This window comes from Myotis brandtii, unplaced genomic scaffold (genome assembly GCF_000412655.1).
Source record: "Myotis brandtii unplaced genomic scaffold, ASM41265v1 scaffold536, whole genome shotgun sequence".
NCBI classification, from domain to species: Eukaryota; Metazoa; Chordata; class Mammalia; order Chiroptera; family Vespertilionidae; genus Myotis; species Myotis brandtii.
This window is the reverse complement of record NW_005369967.1, coordinates 1,224,616-1,246,344: the sequence shown is the minus strand read 5'-3', so window position 1 is coordinate 1,246,344 and position 21,729 is coordinate 1,224,616. Positions and strand designations below refer to the sequence as shown.

At 37.1% G+C, this 21,729-nt stretch overlaps 1 protein-coding gene across 13 annotated transcripts in view; it reads right to left on the bottom strand.

Annotated features, from left to right (window-relative positions):
• The window catches only part of GPHN (gephyrin), a 445,634-nt gene that overhangs the window by 147,498 nt on the left and 276,407 nt on the right, over positions 1 to 21,729 (bottom strand). For all 13 annotated transcript variants that reach the window (XM_005877905.2, XM_005877906.2, XM_014549124.1 and 10 more), the window contains one exon: positions 7,869 to 8,003. In XM_005877905.2, coding sequence (XP_005877967.1) covers positions 7,869 to 8,003 — 135 coding nt within the window. The remainder of the gene's footprint in view (positions 1 to 7,868; positions 8,004 to 21,729) is intronic.

Sequence of the window (21,729 nt, the reverse complement as noted above, 5' to 3'; positions counted from 1 at the left end):
AACACCAATCAGAAAGGATATATGCACCCCTATGTTCATAGCAGCACAATTTACAATAGCTAAGATTTGGAAACAGCCTAAGTGCCCATCAGCAGATGAGTGGATTAAAAAGCTATGGTACATCTATACAATGGAATACTACGCCACTATAAAAAAGAAGGAACTTTTACCATTTGCAACAACATGGATGGAACTGGAGAGCATTATGCTAAGCAAAATAAGCCAGTTGGAGAAAGATAAATATCACATGATCTCACTCATATGTGGGATATAATGATCAACATAATTTGATGAACAAGAATAGATCCAGAGACAAATGGTGGTGGTGGTGGTGGGGGGTAGGGGGGAGGTTAGAGAGCAACCAAAGGACTTGTATGCATGCATATTCGCATAACCAATGGACAAAGACACTGGGGAGGTGGGGGGTATGCCTGGAGTGGGAATGGCTGGGGGGAGAGGGGGATCAATCGGAGGAAAAGGTGACATGTAAAACTTTAGACAATAAAAAACACACACAATTATATGAATAATGAACTAAAGATTCCACATATACTTTAAACAAAGGTAGAATTAATACAGTTGCTAGGTTTAATTAAGAGAAAACTGTAGTTCTGGCCAGTGTGGCTCAGTTGGTTGGGCATTGTCCCATGTACCAAGAGGTTGGCAGTTTGATTCCCAGTCAGGGCACATGCTTGGGGTTTCCAGCTTGATCCCCGGTAGGGGGTGTGTAGGAGACACGGATGGATGTTTCTCTTTCTCTCCATATCCCTTCCTCTCTCTCTAAAAATAAATAAAAAAATTTTAAAAAGAGAAAACTGTGCCATAGCCAGTTTGGCTCAGTGGATAGAGTGTTGGCCTGCAGACTGAAGGGTCCCGGGTTCAATTCCGGTCAAAGGCACATGCCTGGGTTGTGGGCTCGATCTCCAGTAGGGGGTATGCAGGAAGCAGCTGATCAATGATTCTCATTATTGATGTTTTAATCTCTCTCTCCCTCTCCTTTCCTCTCTAAAACAAACAAACAAACAAACAAACAAATAAATTAAATAAAAAGAGAAAACTATGAAACATTTAACTTCCAGATCATTATATCATTGTTTTAAAAACTGAAATAACAACTGAAATATCCATAATAGGGGCTGCTGACAAAACGATGCTACCTCCACAAATTAGAATAGCAAACAATAATAATGTTGTACAAGATTATTTAAAAACATGTAATGATGTTTATATTACTAAATGAATGAGCTAGGATAAAATATTTTTTTAATCTTTATAGTTTAGGATAAAATATTATAGTTTAATAATAATAGCTAACATTTAGTGAGCATTACTTGTATTTCAAACTTTGTGATAAGTGATTAATATGAATTTTAAAATTTAAACCTTATAATAACCCTATGAGGGAAATGTTATTATTATTTTTCATTTTACAGATGAGATAATTATGGTTACAGAGGTAAAGTAACTTTCTAAAGGCCATATACCTACTAGTGATTTCAGAACCTAAGCTCTTATTCACTGCCTTCCCATTATGATCCATTTATATAAATAATTGAATGCAAAGAAAAAAATAACAGAATGATATACAACAAAATTTTAGCAGTCATTAATTAAGTGTAGAGGAACTCTTTTCCCCCCTTATATACATTTTCTAAAATGAGAAGGTATATTACTTGTTTTTAAAGAATAAAAAAAGAACCTAGCCACTTATAGACTGTCTAAGCCAGCGGTTCTCAACCTGTGGGTCGCGACCCCTTTGGGGGTTGAACGACCTTTTCACAGGGGTCGCCTAAATACACCCTGCATATTAGATATTTACATTACAATTCATAACAGTAGCAAAATTACAGTTATGAAGTAGCAACGAAAATAATTTTATAGTTGGGGGTCACTACAACATGAGCAACTGTATTAAAGGGTCGAGGCATTAGGAAGGTTGAGAACCACTGGTAAGCAATAAAACTTAACTCTACAGCTAATAATTTCTGGTTAGCTATATCTTCTTAGGATAACAATTAAATGTCATTTGAAAGTTCAGATTTCAGAGTAGCAATTGTACATTTCACAGTTAAATTATGGTTAGCTTCAGTGATGAATATAATTCTGTGAACATTAAATAATTAGAAAAGGATGGGAGGAATTTCATTTTCAATTACCACTATATATAAAGACAGAGGGGACACTAAATGAGATGAACAAAGAAACAAAAATCAATGTAAAATCCTGTACATTTAGCAGAATGCCATAGAACAACCATTTAAAATTATTTGTTGCCCAGCTGGTGTGGCTCAGTTGGTTGGAGCATGGTCCCATATACCAAAAGGCAGCAGGTTGGATTCCCAGTCAGGGCACATACCCAGATTACGGTTTCGATCCCCAGTTGGGGTGTGTATGATCAGCAACCGATCTATGTTTCCCTTTCTTGCTCTCCTTTCATCTTTCTAAAATCAATAAAAATAAGAAAATAAAATGATTTGTAAACGCAAAATTAAAAGCTAAAACATATTACTATTGTTTAACTTCAATTTTATCAAAATATGAAATACTTTACCATACTGGGTAGTGCCTTTCTCATTAGAAAAGTACAGAAGAGAACCATCTTTTATTTGAAGTCTCAATAATCTGTTTTGCTATCACACCAGAATAATTAGCAAAACAAACATGTTGTTATAAAGGAGGAGAAACTAAACAATAATGAAGAAGAGTAGAAATCAGTTATTCAAACATCTATAGGAGCCAGTCATTGAATGCAAATGAGTAAAATAGCCTGGAGGATATAAAGAATGACAGCTGTGATATACATAGGGTGCTGGACAAGTAATGTTGATCTTATCTTTTTAGGAAAAGCTGAAAAATTTTATATTTATTTAAAAGCTCATCAATTTTAAATGTTCTAAACTGAGTTTTAAAGAGCCACGCTCAACTATATCTCTAATAAAATTATCTTCCCAAAATTAGGCTATTACTTAAAAGAGGCCTCTCTGTATCTATTAGTAGATAAGATATCCTGGGGAAACATTAGATGCCATCCAAGTGCAGAAATAGTATCTCTTTGGAAATAAGTCGAGTTAGCCAGAAATTACAATTTCTGGTCTTGTATCTGCAAAAGACTTTGTGAAGCCTTTTCTCATTTTGACTTAGGGAGGAGAAATTCTATTCCCTGCTCTGGAATTAATTGGGATTACAGAGTGAGGGTGAACCATTTATAATGCTTAAGCAGGTACTATACTGGTAGTTATTTACATACCAGGGGTGGGGAATGTCTGGCCTGTGGACTGTATAAGGCCTATGAAATCATTTGGTGTGGCCCTGCCAAGGCTTTAGGGGTGAATTAATTAAATGTTTGACCAAATATAGCAGGCTAATTTTTAAAGTGATAATTTTTTATGGCCCGTGAATGATGTTATAAATACCCAAATGGCCTTTGGCCAAAAAAAGGTTCCCACCCCTGAATAAGATCTCTATTCTGAGGATAGCACTGTAACATTGTCTCACAGAAAAAATAAGATTCAAAAGACATAATTTTGACCCATATATTTTCAAGAAACAAACCAGTTTGCTCATTTGATTATACTGGTGGTTCTTTAAGTCCACAGTCCCATGAGGGTCCCCGAGGCCCTTTCAGGAGTCCAAAGGCCGAATTATTTCAATAATAGTACTATGACATTTGCCTCTTTCACTATGTTGACATTTTCAATAATGATACAAAAGCAATGGTGGGTTGGCACCTTAGTGCAGATTGAGGTGGTGGATCCAAATAGTATGAATAGTCCTTGTATTATTCACTATCATGCACTAACAGTTAAAAAAATTTAATAGTTTCAAAAAAGAAAAGCTAGTTTCATTTAACGTTGTTCTCAATGAAACAGTAAATACTAATTTAACTTAGTTTAAACTTGTCCCTTGAGTCTGGCAAAATGAGTAGTATGAATACAATACTGCTGTTCCATATCAAAGGATGATGATTGTCTCAAGGAAAAGCACTTATGCAGTTGTTTGAGTTGCATGCTGAACTAGTCAGGTTTTGAACAGAATACCATTGTTACTTGAAGGAATGAAAGAATACTGACAAACTGTGATTATTCAGACTTAGATATTCGGCAGACATTTTCTCGAAATGAATGAAATGGGCCTGTCAATTCCAGAAAAACAGACAGGAATTGTTGTTTTGTCAAAGATAACTTTTAAACACAAATCAGAACTGTGGAAAACATATAATACTATGAGTTTGAGAGCTTCCAATACTTCGAAGTCCTTTTTTATGAGCTTGGTGGTTATATTAATGAAAATGGTTTTTTAATATAAATAATGAAATATGTCAACACTTAGAAGAACATATATTTTTTAAGTTACCAAGAAATGTGTTACAAAATCATACCTAAGTTCATTCAAAGTTCAAGCCAGGGCAATGGATTATAATATATCAAAGTACTCAATGGTCCTGACAAAATTTTTGATTCCATCCTTCAACTAACTTTTAAAAGAAAATTGTAAATTTTTGGTGTAATTTCAAAAAATACCCATAATTATCTGAAAATACTATTAAAATCATCCTTCCTTTTCTAACTACATAACTGTGTGAGGCTGATTTGTTTCTTCATATTCTTCAACGAAAACAACATACCACAACAGACTGAGTACAGAAGATGTGAGAATCTGGCTGTCTTCTATTAAACCAAACATTGAAATATATTTGAAAAAATGTAAAGCAATGCCATCCTTTTCAGTAGATATTTTTGTTTTGGAAAACATTTTTTTCATAAAAATGTTATTTATGTTGACATATAAAGGCTTATTATTCTTATTTTGAAGCAAATAAATAAACATTTAAAATTTCTCAGTTTTAATTTCTTGCACAGTAGATATTACTAGGTATAACCACATAAACAAATGCTATCTGGTGTCCTTAATAATTTTTAAGTGTGTGAAGGGGTTCTGAGACCATTATGTCTGAGAATTGCTGACTTTGACAAATAATCTAGAGAATATTATTCTCAATATCCATCAGATGGGGCAATTAACTTTTTATAAAATAACTTACATTTTTATGTTTAGAAAATGTACTTTTGATGTCATTAACTCAGTGTTTTCCAACTTTTTTTGGTGTTTGTAGAACCCATATTTCTATAATGTCATTTACAGCTGAATAGAGGTTGCTATACCAATACTGATTTAAGACAAAAGCAAAGAAACTTGATGTTTAGTATAGTCTTATTGATTTTGTGTATGCTCTTATAAATAGTGAAAAATAATTTGCAGACCCCAGCTAGTACCATGACCTAGCAACAAAGATTCTCCAGAGACTTGGGAACCTCAGGTTTACAACCAATGAACTAGCCATATCATATAATTACCCTGGTGCTCACAAAGAAAAGTGGTAATAATATGGAATAGTTTGTAAAACTAACTTCACTAAGAAAAAAATCTCAGAGGGAATATTATACTGATACTGGATCAATAATGCCATTTTTATATGTAAAGGAAATCACATTGTTTTCTAGACAGACCTAATGATTGAAAACTGTGAGTTAAAAAATATTTATTATTTATCCAGAGTAATCTAAATTCTTATGTTCAAAGGAAACTTATAAAAAATTAGACAGTGTATTCTTCATGTCCTTAGTGAAATGTTACTCCTTGGCGAGGTCTTCTCTGATCATTCTAAGTAAGGTTTCCCTCCTATTATTTTCTATCACTACAATTTTTTCATTTCTTCTTGCATGAATTTCAATTTATAATTATGAAGTTATTGTAAAATTATAGTTGAATAATTTGTTTATCTACCTATTTATTTTATTATACCATCGACTAAACTGTCACTGATACAAAAGCATATATAATTTAGATTCAATCAAGAAGTCTTATAATTTAAAATATTTAATAGAAAGATTAATTTAACTTTCTTCACTCCTTTAAGAAATCAATATTCAAACTAGTTTTTTATTATATTAGTATTCTGATTCAGCCTTAACAATTTAATTTTAAAATTACACTAAAGCAATAATTTTATCTTTGAGATATGCATTATGATGCTGGTAAAAATTATCAAAAAGAAACAGAATCTTATTCCTAGATAAAAGTATAGAAAAAAATTCCTAGGAAAAAAGATATTCACATACACTGCTTTATATGAATTCATTGTCAGTTTGAGCATGTAAGTGTTAATTAAGAGAAAAATGTCAAGACAAGCCACTTGCTCTCCTAAAGCTTTGCAATACGCACATTAACGTAATAAATATCAACATTTTTATTTTTAGGATTTCACCTTAGTAAACTTGGAAATACCAAGTGAATTTTAAAATTGGATTTAATATTCACTTTGTAATTAAAATATAATTACAACGTTTTAAAAGGACTAAGAACTAGTATGTATAATTAAATTATGCTTAAAATATTTATGTTCACAGTATATATTGTTAAGGGGGAAAAATGCTGTATCTTGGATAGCTCTTTATTACCAAGATTTGGATCTTAATATGTGGTGAATGGCTAAACATTAATAGTGACCTTAACTTTCAGCTTTAATTATTTCCCAGATTTTATAAATGAATACAGCGTATACAATTAGAATTTAATGCAAACAATAAATTATTTTGATTTAAAAACTTAAAAAAGACATGAATGAGATTCATCTAGCCAATTTTAGTCTAGAGAACTCAATGTTTTCATTCAGTGAAGATGCAGTTGATTATCATCCAAATGGCATTAACATACATTTCATGTCTAGAATGTGCTTACAATTTTTCTTCACTGAAGATTTAGGACCTCAGTTTTTTTAAACTATAAAATTAATATGTTATTTTTGATACAAGTCTAAAAACAATGATATACAACATTAACACTGTGAAGACTTTGCTAAGAAGATTGTACCATGGAATGTAAAAGCAACTACATTATATATCAAGAACTGCTTGAGATCACTTCTAGTTAAATCCAATTACAACACTGATAAATTCAGAGAAGTTGAGAAAGAAATTGAGAAAGACAGCTATGTAAGTTCTTAAATTTGATATAGAGAAAAAGTCACAATTTGAGAAATTACCTGCAGAGCCCTAGAATAAATTCAGTGTACAGACTGATATCTAACACCATATCCTATTAAGTAAGAAGAAATTTTACTCTTAACCTTTTGATGCCAATATTGGATCCATTCCATAGAAAACGTGATAGCACAAAGATTATCTTAACCAGGGAAGGGAGATTCCAGGAGTAAGCAGTCATAGCCATAATTAAGTTTGCTATTTAATTTATCATATACATTGAAGATGTGAGGCAGTGAATAAATATCTAATACTTTTCCCCCATACACAATTCAGTAATTGGGAAAATTATAAAAAATAAATACTAAGATACTTCTTCCCTCCCCCAAAGGTTGGCATTAAAACTTTCTAATCAATTTAGATGTGTTTCCAAATATTAGGCAGCAACATTCCAAGTTGGATATGTTTGAAAAAATTTGGAATGATACTAGAGCAGGGAGCTACCCCAGACTGGACAGGTTAAAAAAAAACAACACACCTTTTGGTAATATTATTTTATTTTGGCCAAAAATGCATTGATCTGCATAAACATGTAACTCCACATCTATACTGATGAGTATGCTAAGAAAATAACAAGTCTACAGCAAAGTAATAGGAGCTACAGAAAGTGATACCTGATGTAGAAGTAGACATTTTGCATGAAATTTTTATTGTCCTTCTGTTGGCCTAGTATGAAATTTGTGAAACAGTAGATGGTAACTATCTTATAGTCCATTAATTTTTCATTGTATTTATCATGCATGAATCCGACCTTGACAAGCAGAAGAAAATATTGGTTAGTTTTCCCAGATTCACATCATAGCCACAGTACCAAGGGACTGTACTTACTTTTGGTGTTGGGCAGGAAGCAGTAGAAAGGCGAGATGTAGCCTGAGCACGAGGCGATTCTGAAGGAGTAGTGCTGAGGGAAGCTGTGTCTCGTGGGAGCACCTGAACGCCACGAGAAATTATGGAGTCTGGAATCTGAACAAGGGGAATATGCATGGTTTAATATTCTAAAAATACTAACAGCATGTAAAACCAATACCCACACCTAACTTGTTGTTGGATGGGGACGTTCTTTTCTTCTCATATACTGTTAGTTATAAAAGTATCCAACAATTTGATGTAGAATAGAAACCTCAAGATTCAAAGTATTTCCCCTGGCCAAATAATATTTTATTAAACTTCTTTATGAGAGCTCTTAACCACAATTGCATTGTGGTCAGGAGTAAAGTGTTTGGCGTTCATATACTGACTCTGTAATTTAATAGTTATGTATTTCCCAGATATTTTCCATTTCCCTTTCAGATTCATTTTCCATCCTTCTTCACCCTCTCTACTTTAAACTGACTTGTATAGATAGAATCAACATTCTATCTATATCCCCTTTCTGGGGATATCCTGGGCTTTCTGGTTTCCAGTTGGATTCAGCCAATGGGAGGCACTGTCAGGAAACTAAAGGAGTGGAGGAACATAAAGTCTGGTATTTATTCCCCTGGCTTCTTCTCTACCAGGTCATTATAGGTTAGCTAGGATCACAGCCATGTCAGATGACACTTGCTTATAGCTCTTTTCTGGATTGTAATAGCAGCTCCCTTCCTTTGCTCCATTAGGACTATCCACTATTACGAGTCCCAGGGCACTGCATTATGTCTGGTTGCTTCCCCTAAAATCTGCCCAAACCTTTGTAAATACCTTTGTACTTTATTAAACTCTTCTCCATTTAAGTATGCTATGACTTCTGCAGGGATACTGATGACTATATTTTTCCGTTTTTTAAAAAATTGAGAAGACATTAGTTTTATTCATACCAGAGGAATATATTTTTCTAATCATCATTTCTTTTATCTAAAAAATGAAGACAATGATAGCATCTACCTCACTGGATTACTGATGAGGATTAAATAAGATAGTGTATTTAAATTATCTAGCACTTCCAAGTAGTAAACACTTAATAAATGTTGGCTATTATTATTATTAAATTATTCCTATCAACATGGTAAAGACTGATGTAATTGAGAATCACCATTCTAAAAATATACAAACATAAGGGCAAATAATGTGAATTATTTATTTTAAAAATCATTAATATTTATGTTGATTATAAAATTTATTATTTGGGGCTATGCATAATTTAGTTCATGTTCTGGGCTACTACTAATGGTATAGTTCTTCTATTCTCAAAGTGAGAATGTGACTACTTTCAAGTTTTGCGCACAAGATGGGAACAAGGTGATATTCAAAGAATATACCAAGAGAGATAAAGGGGAAAGAAACAGACACTAAATAGATGGGATAGTCATTAGTGGTCTGAGAGAGAGCTACTTCATTATTTCATGAAGATAAATACTTGATTATAGGATATAAAGAAAAAAGATGAATGTAAGAAAAAGGAGGCAATGAATATGGATTACTCTGTTGATGAACATTTGTATTATTTTCATTTTGGAGACATTATGAACAATGCTACATTCTTGTTAATATATCATAATTCCCACATGCATTAATTCTAGCACATATACATATACTCGGGAACAGAAGTATTGTTATAGGGTATAAATACCTTCTTTTACAAATTCCTAAATTGGTTAAGCCAATTTATGTATATCACAAAAGAATGGTAACAATTGCTCTTATTCCACAATTTACCTCTACTTAGTATTGTCAGTATTATTAATTTTTGTCAAATCTGGTAGGTAGTATGGTGGTTTTACTTTTCCTTACCCTAATTATTAATGAGGGTAAACACCTTTTCATCTTTATTAGTCATTTAGATATTCTCTTTTGTAAAGTCCCTGTTCAAGTCTTTTGCCCGATTTTCCCTTATTGGGTTCTCTTTTATTGAATTGTTATACTTCTGTATCTATTCTGAATAACTACTCTTTTATCAGTTTTATATTGTGTAAATATATAATCCTACTATGCAGATTGTCTTCTTCCTGTATCATGTCTTCTTATGAATATAATCTTTTTATTTTAATTTAGTTAAATTTATCAATATTTTCTTGTATAGTTAGTAGTTTTTGTGTCTTCGAAGGAATCCTTTCTAAGTGACAACAGTGGAAATGGCAGAGTAGAAATGCCAAAAGTCCATCCTTCCACTAAAGAGATGAATAAACTAGCAATAATGTCAGAATCAACTTTACCAGAAATCTAGAAACTAATAAAAGTTTACTAGTATTGTAACCAGGAGAATGCTTAATCAATTTAAAAAAACCCTACTGATCCCCCAATACACAGCTCAATGAATGGCCTTGAAGACACAGTCCACAATCCTGGTAAAGGTTCTTACAAATGAAGGAGAACAAATCTTATTCTAAAAAATTGTGGTTGTTTGTTTCAACATGTCTGGTGGTTCACTGAAGGACACACTTGAAGGGCTGCCTTTATTTCCCCTGATTTGTAACATTCCCAGAGCTTAGGCAGCTAACTAGGGAAAGGGGGGGTGGGGAGCACAGTAGTTGTCAAAATCTACTAAAGGGGTTCAGCAGCATACTTGAATAATAAGAAAAAGAATTAATGAACTTGAAGATAAATCAATTTAGAATGCCCAGTTTTGCAGACCAAAGGTGTGACATAGTCTCTTGAGAAAATTCCCATTTTCCACAAATGGTCAAATAAAATGAGACTTTAGTTTAGTGATTAAATTCAAGATTCCAAAGTTTTTAAAAAAAAAAAAAAAAAAAAAAAGAAGAAGAAAAGTAAACAGAACTCAAGAAATCTAAGGGACACCAATAACTGTACCAAGATATGCGTAATGGGAGTTCCAGAGGAGAGGAAAGAGGCAGGGATAATATTTGAAGAAATAAGGCACCCAAACTTTCTAAATTTGATAAAGACAAAAAGCTCAACAACCCCAAGTTGGATAAACTCAAAGATTTCTAAACCAAGACACATCATAATCAAACTTCCGAGAGAAAAAGACAAAGACAGAATCCTGAAAACAGCAAAAGAGAAGCACTCATACAAAAGATCCTCAATAAGAATAACAGCTGATTTCTCAACAGAAACCATAGGGATCAGTAGGCAGTGAAATGACAAACTAAAAATGCCAAAAATTGTATATCTGGCAAAATACTTCAAAAATAAAGGTTAATTCAAGACATTCTTAGATAAACAAAAACTGAGAGAGTTCAATGCTAGTAGACCTTCCCTACAAATAATGCTAAAAAGAGGAAGTCCTTCAGGCTGAAATGTAAGGACATTAGGTAGTAATTTGGAATTCATATGAAGAAATAAACAACACTGGTATTCTGCATAGGTAAATATAAAAGTCAGTATATAGAGTGTATATTTTGGTTTGTAAATGGGCAATCAGGGGATTGGGGAGCTCCCCCCTATCAGGCACAGAGCAGGGCAGATCAGGGGGTTGGGGTGCCTTCCCCTGTCACGAACAGAGTGGGGCGGATAGGGAGGTTGTGGCCCTGCCCCCTGTCAAACACAGAGCCGCAGGGCAATCAGGGGATTGGGGAGCTCCCCCCTATCAGGCACAGAGCAGGGCAGATCAGGGGGTTGGGGTGCCTTCCCCTGTCACGAACAGAGTGGGGCGGATAGGGAGGTTGTGGCCCTGCCCCCTGTCAAACACAGAGCCGCAGGGCAATCAGGGGATTGGGGAGCTCCCCCCTATCAGGCACAGAGCAGGGCAGATCAGGGGGTTGGGGTGCCTTCCCCTGTCACGAACAGAGCAGGGCGGATAGGGAGGTTGTGGCCCCGCCCCCTGTCACACACAGAGCCGCAGGGCAATCAGGGGATTGGGGAGCTCCCCCCTATCAGGCACAGAGCAGGGCAGATCAGGGGGTTGGGGTGCCTTCCCCTGTCACGAACAGAGTAGGGCGGATAGGGAGGTTGTGGCCCCGCCCCCTGTCACACACAGAGCCTCAGGGCGATCAGGGGGTTTGGGCGCTGTCCCCTGTCATGCTGATCCCGGTGCCGGGAGCCTCGCTGCTCCGCTGATCCCGGTGCTGGGAGGCATATTACCCTTTTACTATATAGGATAGAGGCCTGGTGCATGGGTGGGGGCTGGCTGGTTTGCCCTGAAGGGTGTCCTGGCTCAGGGTGGGGGTCCCCACTGGGGTACCTGGCCTGTCTGGGTGAGGGGCTGAGGGCTGTTTTCCAGCTGGCAAGTGAGTAAAGCTTCCAACTGCTCCTTGTTTTCTTCTCTCTTTTTTTTTTTTTCTGGGCCAGCTTTAGCTCTGAGGCCTCACCGCTGAAAACAATGTTGCTAAAACCCGGCTGAATGAAAGCCGTTTTCTGGGGTTTTGTTTAGCTTCTTATTTGCAACATAGTACATAGTTTCTTAGAGTTGCAGCTGAGAGGCTGGCAACTGAGGCGGGGAACGTTGGAGTCCGCAGCAAGCAAGCCTCCCTGCTCGCTTCAGTGCCTGGCTGCCGGCCGCCATCTTGGCTGACAGTTAATTTGCATATACTCACTGATTAGCCAATGAAAAGGGTAGTGGTCGTACGCCAATTACCATGTTTCTCTTTTATTAGTGTAGATATTTGTTGCTTATATAATTTAAAAAGACAATTTTAGCGCTAGCAGGTTTGGCTCCGTGGATAGAGCATCAGCCTATGGACTGAAGGGTCCCAGGTTCGATTCTGGTCAAGGGCACATGCCCAGGTTGCAGGCTTGATTCCCATGCAGGAGGCAGCCAATCAATGATTCTCTCTCATTATTGATGTTTCTCTCTCTCTCCCCCTTCCTCTCTGAAATTAATAAAAATAAATAAACAAACAAACAAACAAACAAACAAATAAATAAAAAGACAATTCCAAGTAAAAAGTAACCAAGAGAGCTGGAATGGCTATAATAATATCAGAAGAAATGGATATTAAGCTAAAAACTATTATAAGAAATATTATATAATGATAAAAAAGTCAATTTATCAGAATATATGACAATTATAAACTTACATGTACTTAACCAGAGCCCCACAATATATGAAGCAAAAACTGACAGTATTAAAGAGAAAAAAAAGTTTAACAATAGTAATGGGATATTCCAATGCTCAACTTTCAATAATGGTTAGAACAACTAGTTAAAAGGTCAAAAAGTAAAACAGATGACTTGAACAGTATAAATTAATTAGACCTAACAACCATGTAGAGAACAATCAGCCTGATAACAGTGGAATATACATTTTTCTTAAGTGAATATGGAATATTTTCCAGGATAGATAAAATGTTAGGGCACAACATAATTTTCAGTAAAATATTAAAATCATAAAATGCATTTTCTCTGATTATAGAAATCAATACAGGAAGAAACTGGAAAATTTACAAATATGTGGTAATTAAACATTCTTAAACCAATGAGTCATGGAAGAAATCATAGGGAAAATTAGAAAATATTTTGATATGAATAAAAATGAATACATAACAGGGGGCTTCTGGTCAAGATGATGGAGTAGGTAAACATGATACAGGCATTCTCCCATACCAGTTCAAAATTATAACTAAACTACGGAATAACATAATTGAAAATGGCCTGAAATCTAGCTGAACCTAAGTCCTATAACTAAGGATATACAGAAACCACATGGAGACTGGTAGGAGGGGCATAGACATAGAACAGGCTGATCCCATACCCACATGTGGTGGTTAAAATGGGCAAAGTTATCTTGGCTGCAGAGATATCCCCTTGAGGAGCAAGATGTCCCAGCCCCATACCAGGCCCCTCAGCCCAGGGTTACAGTGCCAGCAAAAGAAGTCCTCATAAGTTCTGGCTGTGAAAACCAGTGGAGAATGTGGCTGTTAAGAGTCCCAGGTGTTTCCCTTAAAGGGCCCATGCACAGATTTACTTGGACTTATTTCCTCTGAGCTCCAGCACTGAGGCAGCAACTCGAAAGGTGCCAAGGATATGTGGGAAGGAACTGAATTGTATGGCATCAAGGCGAGGGCTGGCGGAGCAGCTCTCCAAGATGGAAGTTCTGGAAGAAACTACTGTTCTTTGCAGAGCCCTCCCCCTGCAGATGCACATGGGCACCATATCTGATTTTCCATCAACCTGATTAACACTGTTCACCTTCTGGTGATCCTCTGAGACCCGGCCGCACCCAACTTGTGGCTTTTCATTACAAATGGCCTGTCTTGGTTCATGCTACAGACTTTCCTAAATTCTTTCAAAGGTTAATAAACCACAAACAAGCAGTATCTGGCTTTGACATGCACTGTATCTCTTGCTAAGTGGCCCCAGGCTCAGGTAGCCAGGCTCTGTTCCCAGCTTGGCCTCTCTTGCACCTCCAAGACCAGCACAAGTAACAGCCAGCTGCAGATTGCTTTATGGATGGCCCTCGGTAGGGCATAGGCAGCAGCTGACCTTAGTCTGGACCTCAGGGGAGGCCCTAGAGCCAGTGCACCCTGTAGCCAGCTTCAGACCAGGCTGGAGCACCACCCAACCACCTCTACAAGTCATACACTCAAGGAGTGAATATGTTGGGCACCAGAGCCCTACTGAAGCAAGTTCTGTTCTATGGGGTAGGCCAGGGGTGGGCAAACTTTTTGACTCGAGGGCCACAATGGGTTCTTAAACTGGACTGGAGGGCCGGAACAAAAGCATGGATGGAGTGTTTGTGTGAACTAATATAAATTCAAAGTAAACATCATTACATAAAAGGGTACGGTCTTTTTTTTTTTTTTAGTTTTATTCATTTCAAACGGGCCAGATCCGGCCTGCGGGCCGTAGTTTGCCCACAGCTGGGGTAGGCCCTTGCAAGCAATTCCTTTGCTATAGTCATGGCCAGTCCTCCTAGCTGATCACCCTGTGTGTCAATTCCTTCCAATGACATGCCAACGGCAATTTGGCTCAACTATAACAGGAGGGTGCACACAGTCCAAATGGGTGCACCTGGAGTACCAGGCTCAGGTGACTGGGGAGTCTGTGCCACTGGGCCCTCCAGACACCTACTACATAAGGTCACTCTACCAAGCCCGGGAGACACAGAAATCTATCTACTAGTATATATAAAAACAAACAGAGACACAGACAAAATGGGGAGACAAAGAAACGTGCCAAATGAAAGAAAAGGAGACTCTCCAGAAAAAGAATTAAATTAAATAGAGGCAAGCAAACTACTAGATAAAACAATGGTTATAAGAATTCTCAAGGAACTCGGTGAGAACTTCAACAGCATAAAAAAGGGCATATAAACCATAAAAAGAAAAAAGTTAGAAATGAATATAATAAATGAAATGAAGGATATACTAGAAGAAATCAACAGCAGATTAGATGAAGCAGTGGATTGAATCAATGATTTAAAAGACAAGGTAGTAGAAAACATCCAATCAGAGCAGCAAAAAGAAAAAAAAATTTTAAATAATGAGGATAGTTTAAGGGATCTCTGGAACAACATCAACTGCAACAACATCTGTATCATCAGGGTATGAGAAGGATAAGACAGAGAGCAAGGGATCAAGAACTTATTTGAAGAAATAATGACTGAAAACTTCCCTAACCTGGTGAAAGAAAAAGAGACTCAAGTCCATTGAATTTGTTGATCCCTTTGGATAGTATTGCCATCTTAACAATGTTTTCCCACTTATTTAGGTCTTTTTATGTTTTGTAATTTTCAGTGTTCACTCTCTTTGATGCTATTTTTTAAAATTTTTCTTTTAAAAAATTTTAATGTCAGTATATACAAATCCAACTGATTTTTGTGGGTTCTTCATTTATCCTGCAACTTTGCTGAATTTATTAGCTCTAATAGTTTTACTTCTTCCTTTTTAAATTAGATGCCCTTTATTTCTTTTTCTTGCTTAATTTCCCTGGCTTAAACTTCCAGTACAATGTTGAAAAAAAGTGTTGAGAGCAGACATCCTTGATCCTTATCTTGGGGAGAAAGTTTCAATCTTTCATCATTAAGTAGGATGTTAACTATGGATTTGTTTTTTTTTTGTATTTTTATTTTATTTTTTTTATAGATGCCCTTTAATCAGGTTGGGAAAGTTGCCTTCTATTCCTGGTTTTCTTACTGGTAAAATGCTTTTTCTACATCAATTGAGATAATCATGTGGATTTTTTTCTTTGGTTAATGCATCGTAATATAGTGATTATATTTCTTATGTTGTTTATATCCATGGAATAAATTTTACATGGTCATGGTTTATAATCATTTTAATATGCTGTTGGATTCAATTTCCTAGTATCTTGTTTAGGATGCTTGCATCTATATTCATAAGGGATATTGGTTTGTAGTTTTCATTTTTGTGTTCATTTTTTGTATCAGGATTACTTTATATCATTTTATGTCTTGATATTTATAGAGTAGGTTTCCTCACTTCGTTCTTTTTCTTATTTAAGAGTATCTTGGTTATTTTTGTCCCTTTCCATTGACAGTCTATAAAATTTTAGAAGCAGCTTGTCAATTATCTCTCTCCCTCTTTCAATTACACACACACACACACATACACAACACATCACTTACAGATTATTAGGATTTCACTTACTACATTTGTATAGAAAAGTTTTGAGGAATGCCCTGCTGAATGATTAAAAAAGGTTTACTTCTGGGGAAATGTAAAGACAAATGAGAATGAAATAAGAGTGTGGTTTAAATGCATGTTAATCTTATTAATGTTTCATTTTTACTTTTTAATAAGGAAAATGTATTTATGCATAGCTTACAATTAAAAACATTTTAGTAAAGAAAACCAATTAAAGATATAGTTTCAAAAATGAGAAGTGGTCAACACACTCAACAACTAGGGAAAGGTAAAGGAATGAGCACAATGTCTGGCATGCAGTTAATACTTAATCATTATTTCCTTAAAAAAAACAAAACACAGTAAAAGCAGTCATTAACTTTGAAAATTACAATCTCTCTTTGTGATAAAAATGAACAAAGTATTAACTAAAAATATAGTTTAAGCAAAAAGAAAAAATGTTTAGCTCTGATAGTCTTTAATTTCTTTAAGATAACAATAAGCAAGAGTTGTCCTGGCCAAATGGCTCAGTTGGTTGGAGTGTCGTCCTGTACATCAAAAGGTGGCAGGTTCAATTCCTGGTCAGGGCACATACCTAGGTTGTGGGTTTGATTCCCAGTCGGGGCGTGAATAAGAGGCAACCAGTTGATGTTTCTCCCTCACATTGATGTTTCTCTCTCTCTTTTCCTTCTCTCTAAAAATCAATAAAAACATATCGTCAGGGTGAGGATTAAGAAAAAAAAAAGGAGCAAGAACAGAGAATAGGGGAAATGAGATGAAAAAGGTGAAGGTCTGTATCTCATCAATATATATAAAGGAATCAATAAGGGATAAGCCAAAGACTTTCCAAGGAGTAGTGAGAATCTACCTAGAGTAAGCAGAATTTGTAGCGGGTTAAGTCAGCAAAAAAGGAGAAAGAGAAATGCCAAATCACTTTCAAAAGAAATAACATTCTTACTTTTAGAGAACTAATCTGTATTCCTATTATCTCACACAACTACAGGGAGAAAACAATTTGTCCCAGTTGATTGAAAACTCTGTAGATATATAATTAAACAATAGAATTTTCTTCATTAAGGGAAACTGTAATGGGAATACATACTTTCTTAGGAACTGTGCTGATTCTATGTTGCTTTTACTCTCCTAAAGCTAATTTGATTGATAGGGTGAACACTTCTAAAAGAAGAAATAAAGAGTTATACATCAAAATCAGAATACATAGCCAAAATATCATTTTCCTTTTTGAACTCCATAGTCTTTTGAAATGCCAGTAAGAATAACAACAGTGAAAACATACACATTTGTATTTGGTGCACGGTAAATTCATAAGTAAGCCTGCATTTCACCCTTTGAATCATTATTTTTATCACTTAAAAATTTTTTGTTCTGAAAAAATGGTTAAACTTACAGAAAAGTTGCAAGACTAATACAATAAAAGATCTATTATTTGGATTTAATTTTATGTAGCTCGTGAGCAAATTTATAATTGGAATCAGTCTCCAAAAGCAGCCATATATGAAAAAGTATGGCTTCCATAGCCATAATTTGTCAATCTCCACTGGTAAGGCTTTTGGAGTCCCTGTTAACTTTGGTGGTTAGTAATATCATATGTACACTTCATAACTTCTTTGTTTAGAGACCTTTACAGACATCTCAGTGTGCAATATAGGATCTGAATAATAAAAACAGATGACATATGCATACCTAAATGGGTTCTTTCTGAAAATATACAACATATATCCTTCCAGAGCTTTGGTACTAATCCTTTAAAGGCTATGATTAAACATAATGGAAATTTTACTAAAGAACAAAGCTATCATACCTATCTTGCATTCAGTAGGTATCTTCTGACAAATCATTTATAAAATTCTGTGGACAAAATTGATAAAGTGGGTTTTCATGACTATAAGAGAAGTATATGTTAGCTGGTTAAGTGTTATAGCCAACAGGGTTGCTGGTAGTATGTACAATGACCTATCCTAAAAAAGAGCTCTACCAGTGACTCGCATAAAAGCATGGTTAATATATCTGTAGGTGACAGAGCTAGAAAAGAGAGCAAATATACTTAATGGCCAATATAGATTTAAAAAAAGATGTCAGGCTAGACTCATCAGTTGAATGAGGAAAAATAAAATGGGGAAAAAATTCATTGATTTTTAGAGAAGTGAAGGGAGAGGGAAAGAGAGAAACATCTGTGTGAGAGCAAAACATTGATCAGTTGCCTCCAGCATGTCCCCCACCAGGGATCGAGCCCACAACCCAAGCATGTGCCCTGACTGGGAATCGAATCAGAAACTTTGCGATGCCTAACCAAGCCACATCGGCCAGTGCGCAAAATGAAATTTAACAAGAATAAGACCTGAATTTAGATTAAAATAAGCGATACAAAAATCCACAAGAACTTCTGATATATCCTATATAATAAAGAGGTAATATGCAAAGTGACCATTACTCCAACACACAAGATGGCCGCCCCCATGTGGACACAAGATGGCCGGCAGGGGAGGGCAGTTGGGGGCAACCAGGCCAGCAGGGGAGGGCAGTTGGGGGCAACCAGGCCAGCAGGGGAGGGCAGTTGGGGGCAACCAGGCCAGCAGGGGAGGGCAGTTGGGGGCAACCAGGCCAGCAGGGGAGGGCAGTTGGGGGCAACCAGGCCAGCAGGGGAGGGCAGTTGGGGGCAACCAGGCCAGCAGGGGAGGGCAGTTGGGGGCAACCAGGCCAGCAGGGGAGGGCAGTTGGGGGCAACCAGGCCAGCAGGGGAGGGCAGTTGGGGGCAACCAGGCCAGCAGGGGAGGGCAGTTGGGGGCAACCAGGCCAGCAGGGGAGGGCAGTTGGGGGCAACCAGGCCAGCAGGGGAGGGCAGTTGGGGGCAACCAGGCCAGCAGGGGAGGGCAGTTGGGGGCAACCAGGCCAGCAGGGGAGGGCAGTTGGGGGCAACCAGGCCAGCAGGGGAGGGCAGTTGGGGGCAACCAGGCCAGCAGGGGAGGGCAGTTGGGGGCAACCAGGCCAGCAGGGGAGGGCAGTTGGGGGCAACCAGGCCAGCAGGGGAGGGCAGTTGGGGGCAACCAGGCCAGCAGGGGAGGGCAGTTGGGGGCAACCAGGCCAGCAGGGGAGGGCAGTTGGGGGCAACCAGGCCAGCAGGGGAGGGCAGTTGGGGGCAACCAGGCCAGCAGGGGAGGGCAGTTGGGGGCGACCAGGTCGGCAGGGGAGGGCAGTCAGGCGCAATCGGGCCAGCAGGGGAGCAGTTAGATGTTGATCAGTCTGGCATGGGAGTGGTTAGGGGGTGATCAGGCTGGCAGGCAGAAGTGGTTAGGGGCAATCAGGCAGGCAGGCAGGCGACGGTTGGGTGCCAGCAGTCCTGGATTGTGAGAAGGAAGTCCGACTGCCCGTTTAGGCCTGATCCTGGTGATGGAATCGGGCCTCATTGGGCAGTTGGACATCCCTCAAGGGGTCCCAGATTGGAGAGGGTGCAGGCTGGGCTGAGGGACTCCCCCCTCCATCCCTGTGCATGAATTTCGTGCACTGGGCCTCTAGTATATATATAACACACACACTGATTTTGTCTACACAGTAAACATATAAGGTATAACTATAAGCTATCTTTTTTATAAATGTAAAAATTTAAATATTCATATGAGTGTTTCTTTACAAGGACTATCTCCACTTATTAAAATTACAAATGAGAAACTGAACCTTAAATCTTGAGTAATTTGTCCCAAATGTTAAGTGGTAAAGTCAGGGCTTATATCTAGTTTTTCTGATTTTAAGTTTCATAATTTTACATTATTCCACACTGCTTCATATGCCTCAGAATGGGAACCAGCTGAGGGAAAACTGTGATTTTTCTCTCCAATAGGTAATTAGATGCTCCCTTTTAAAAATTAATTTTTAAATTTTACATTAAAGCTTGTAACAATCAGCCAAATAGTTCATAGAGATATTGCAAATGACTGTCTCATGTAGAGATCTAAAACACTGACACTAAACCTGGGCATTCATAACCACTGAGGCTCATTGATGAAGTTAGTGCCAGATAAGCATTCACAGAGTTAACACAACTTCTTTAGGAGTACTGAGGACATTAAAAACCTCCCTTTTAATCATTTTCTGTTACCTATTTCTTCTTTTTCATTCTTTTCTATGGATGTTAGGTCTGTAGAAATAGAACATTATACTCTTTGATTTATAGCTCTGATAATCATTTGTAAAAGGAAGTGTAAGTCTATTTACAAAACTGAATTATCTGTCAAAAGACCATAACCACTACTTACAAAGGATTATTAAAAATCAAGTAATAAATAATAAGTTCCTGGTGATGCCATATGAGGCCATCCAGTTAGAAAACTTAAATAGCCATTTTCAACTAGTTTCTCCAGAGAATGAAATCCTAGTAATAAAAGGAATCCACCATATGTAATAATTTCTCTTCCAGGCATCTAGAATGGTACTAGGTATGTGCAATCCTTGGGACTACTAAAAATACAAAAAGAGCCACGCCAGAAGGGGTCAATGGGGGGAAATAAGGGACATATGTAATACTTTCAACAATAAGAATTTTAAAACAAAGAGCCATTAAAATAATTTTCAGTGTAATAGTATAAAACTCAGACATTAATAACTTAAAACTTTGGGTATGAATATAAAACTTCCAAATACTTTATTTTGAAAACCAGGATGATTAATACAGTTGTGGTTGTTTAATAAGATGAGAATAAAAAACAGTCCTGGTTCAAGTTTCATATATTTTTGAATGTTTATAATTTATAATAAAGCTATATCTGGAGAATTCACATGCTAGTTGTCAACTGAAATTCATTAGTAATTTTAATAATCAATATTTAAGTTTTCTACTTGTCCTTTGACTAACTAAAGTTTATTTCCAACCAGGTAGGGCTTGTGGCATATAATGATTAAAGTCTTCATTTTTGTAGTGTATCTCCCAAGAAACCACTAGTTCCCCACCTACCCCTCCATACCCCCTTCCCCAAATTCTGAGTGCTTGTTCTCCCTAAATATTTGAAGGCAAAATTTACTTCAGTACTTTTTCCTCTCAGTTTATATCCCTATTAGGGATAATATATATATACCAGAGGCCCGGTGCACAAAACTTTGTGCACTGGCGGGGGTAGGGGGGTGTCCCTCAGCCCCACTTGTGTCCTTTCACAGTCTGGGACCCCTCGGGAGATAACGACCTGCTGGCTAAGGCCCGCTCCCGGGTGGCAGAGGGCAGGCCCAATCCCTAGGTGCAGCCCCTGGTCGGGCTCAGAGCAGGGCCGATTGGGGAGTTG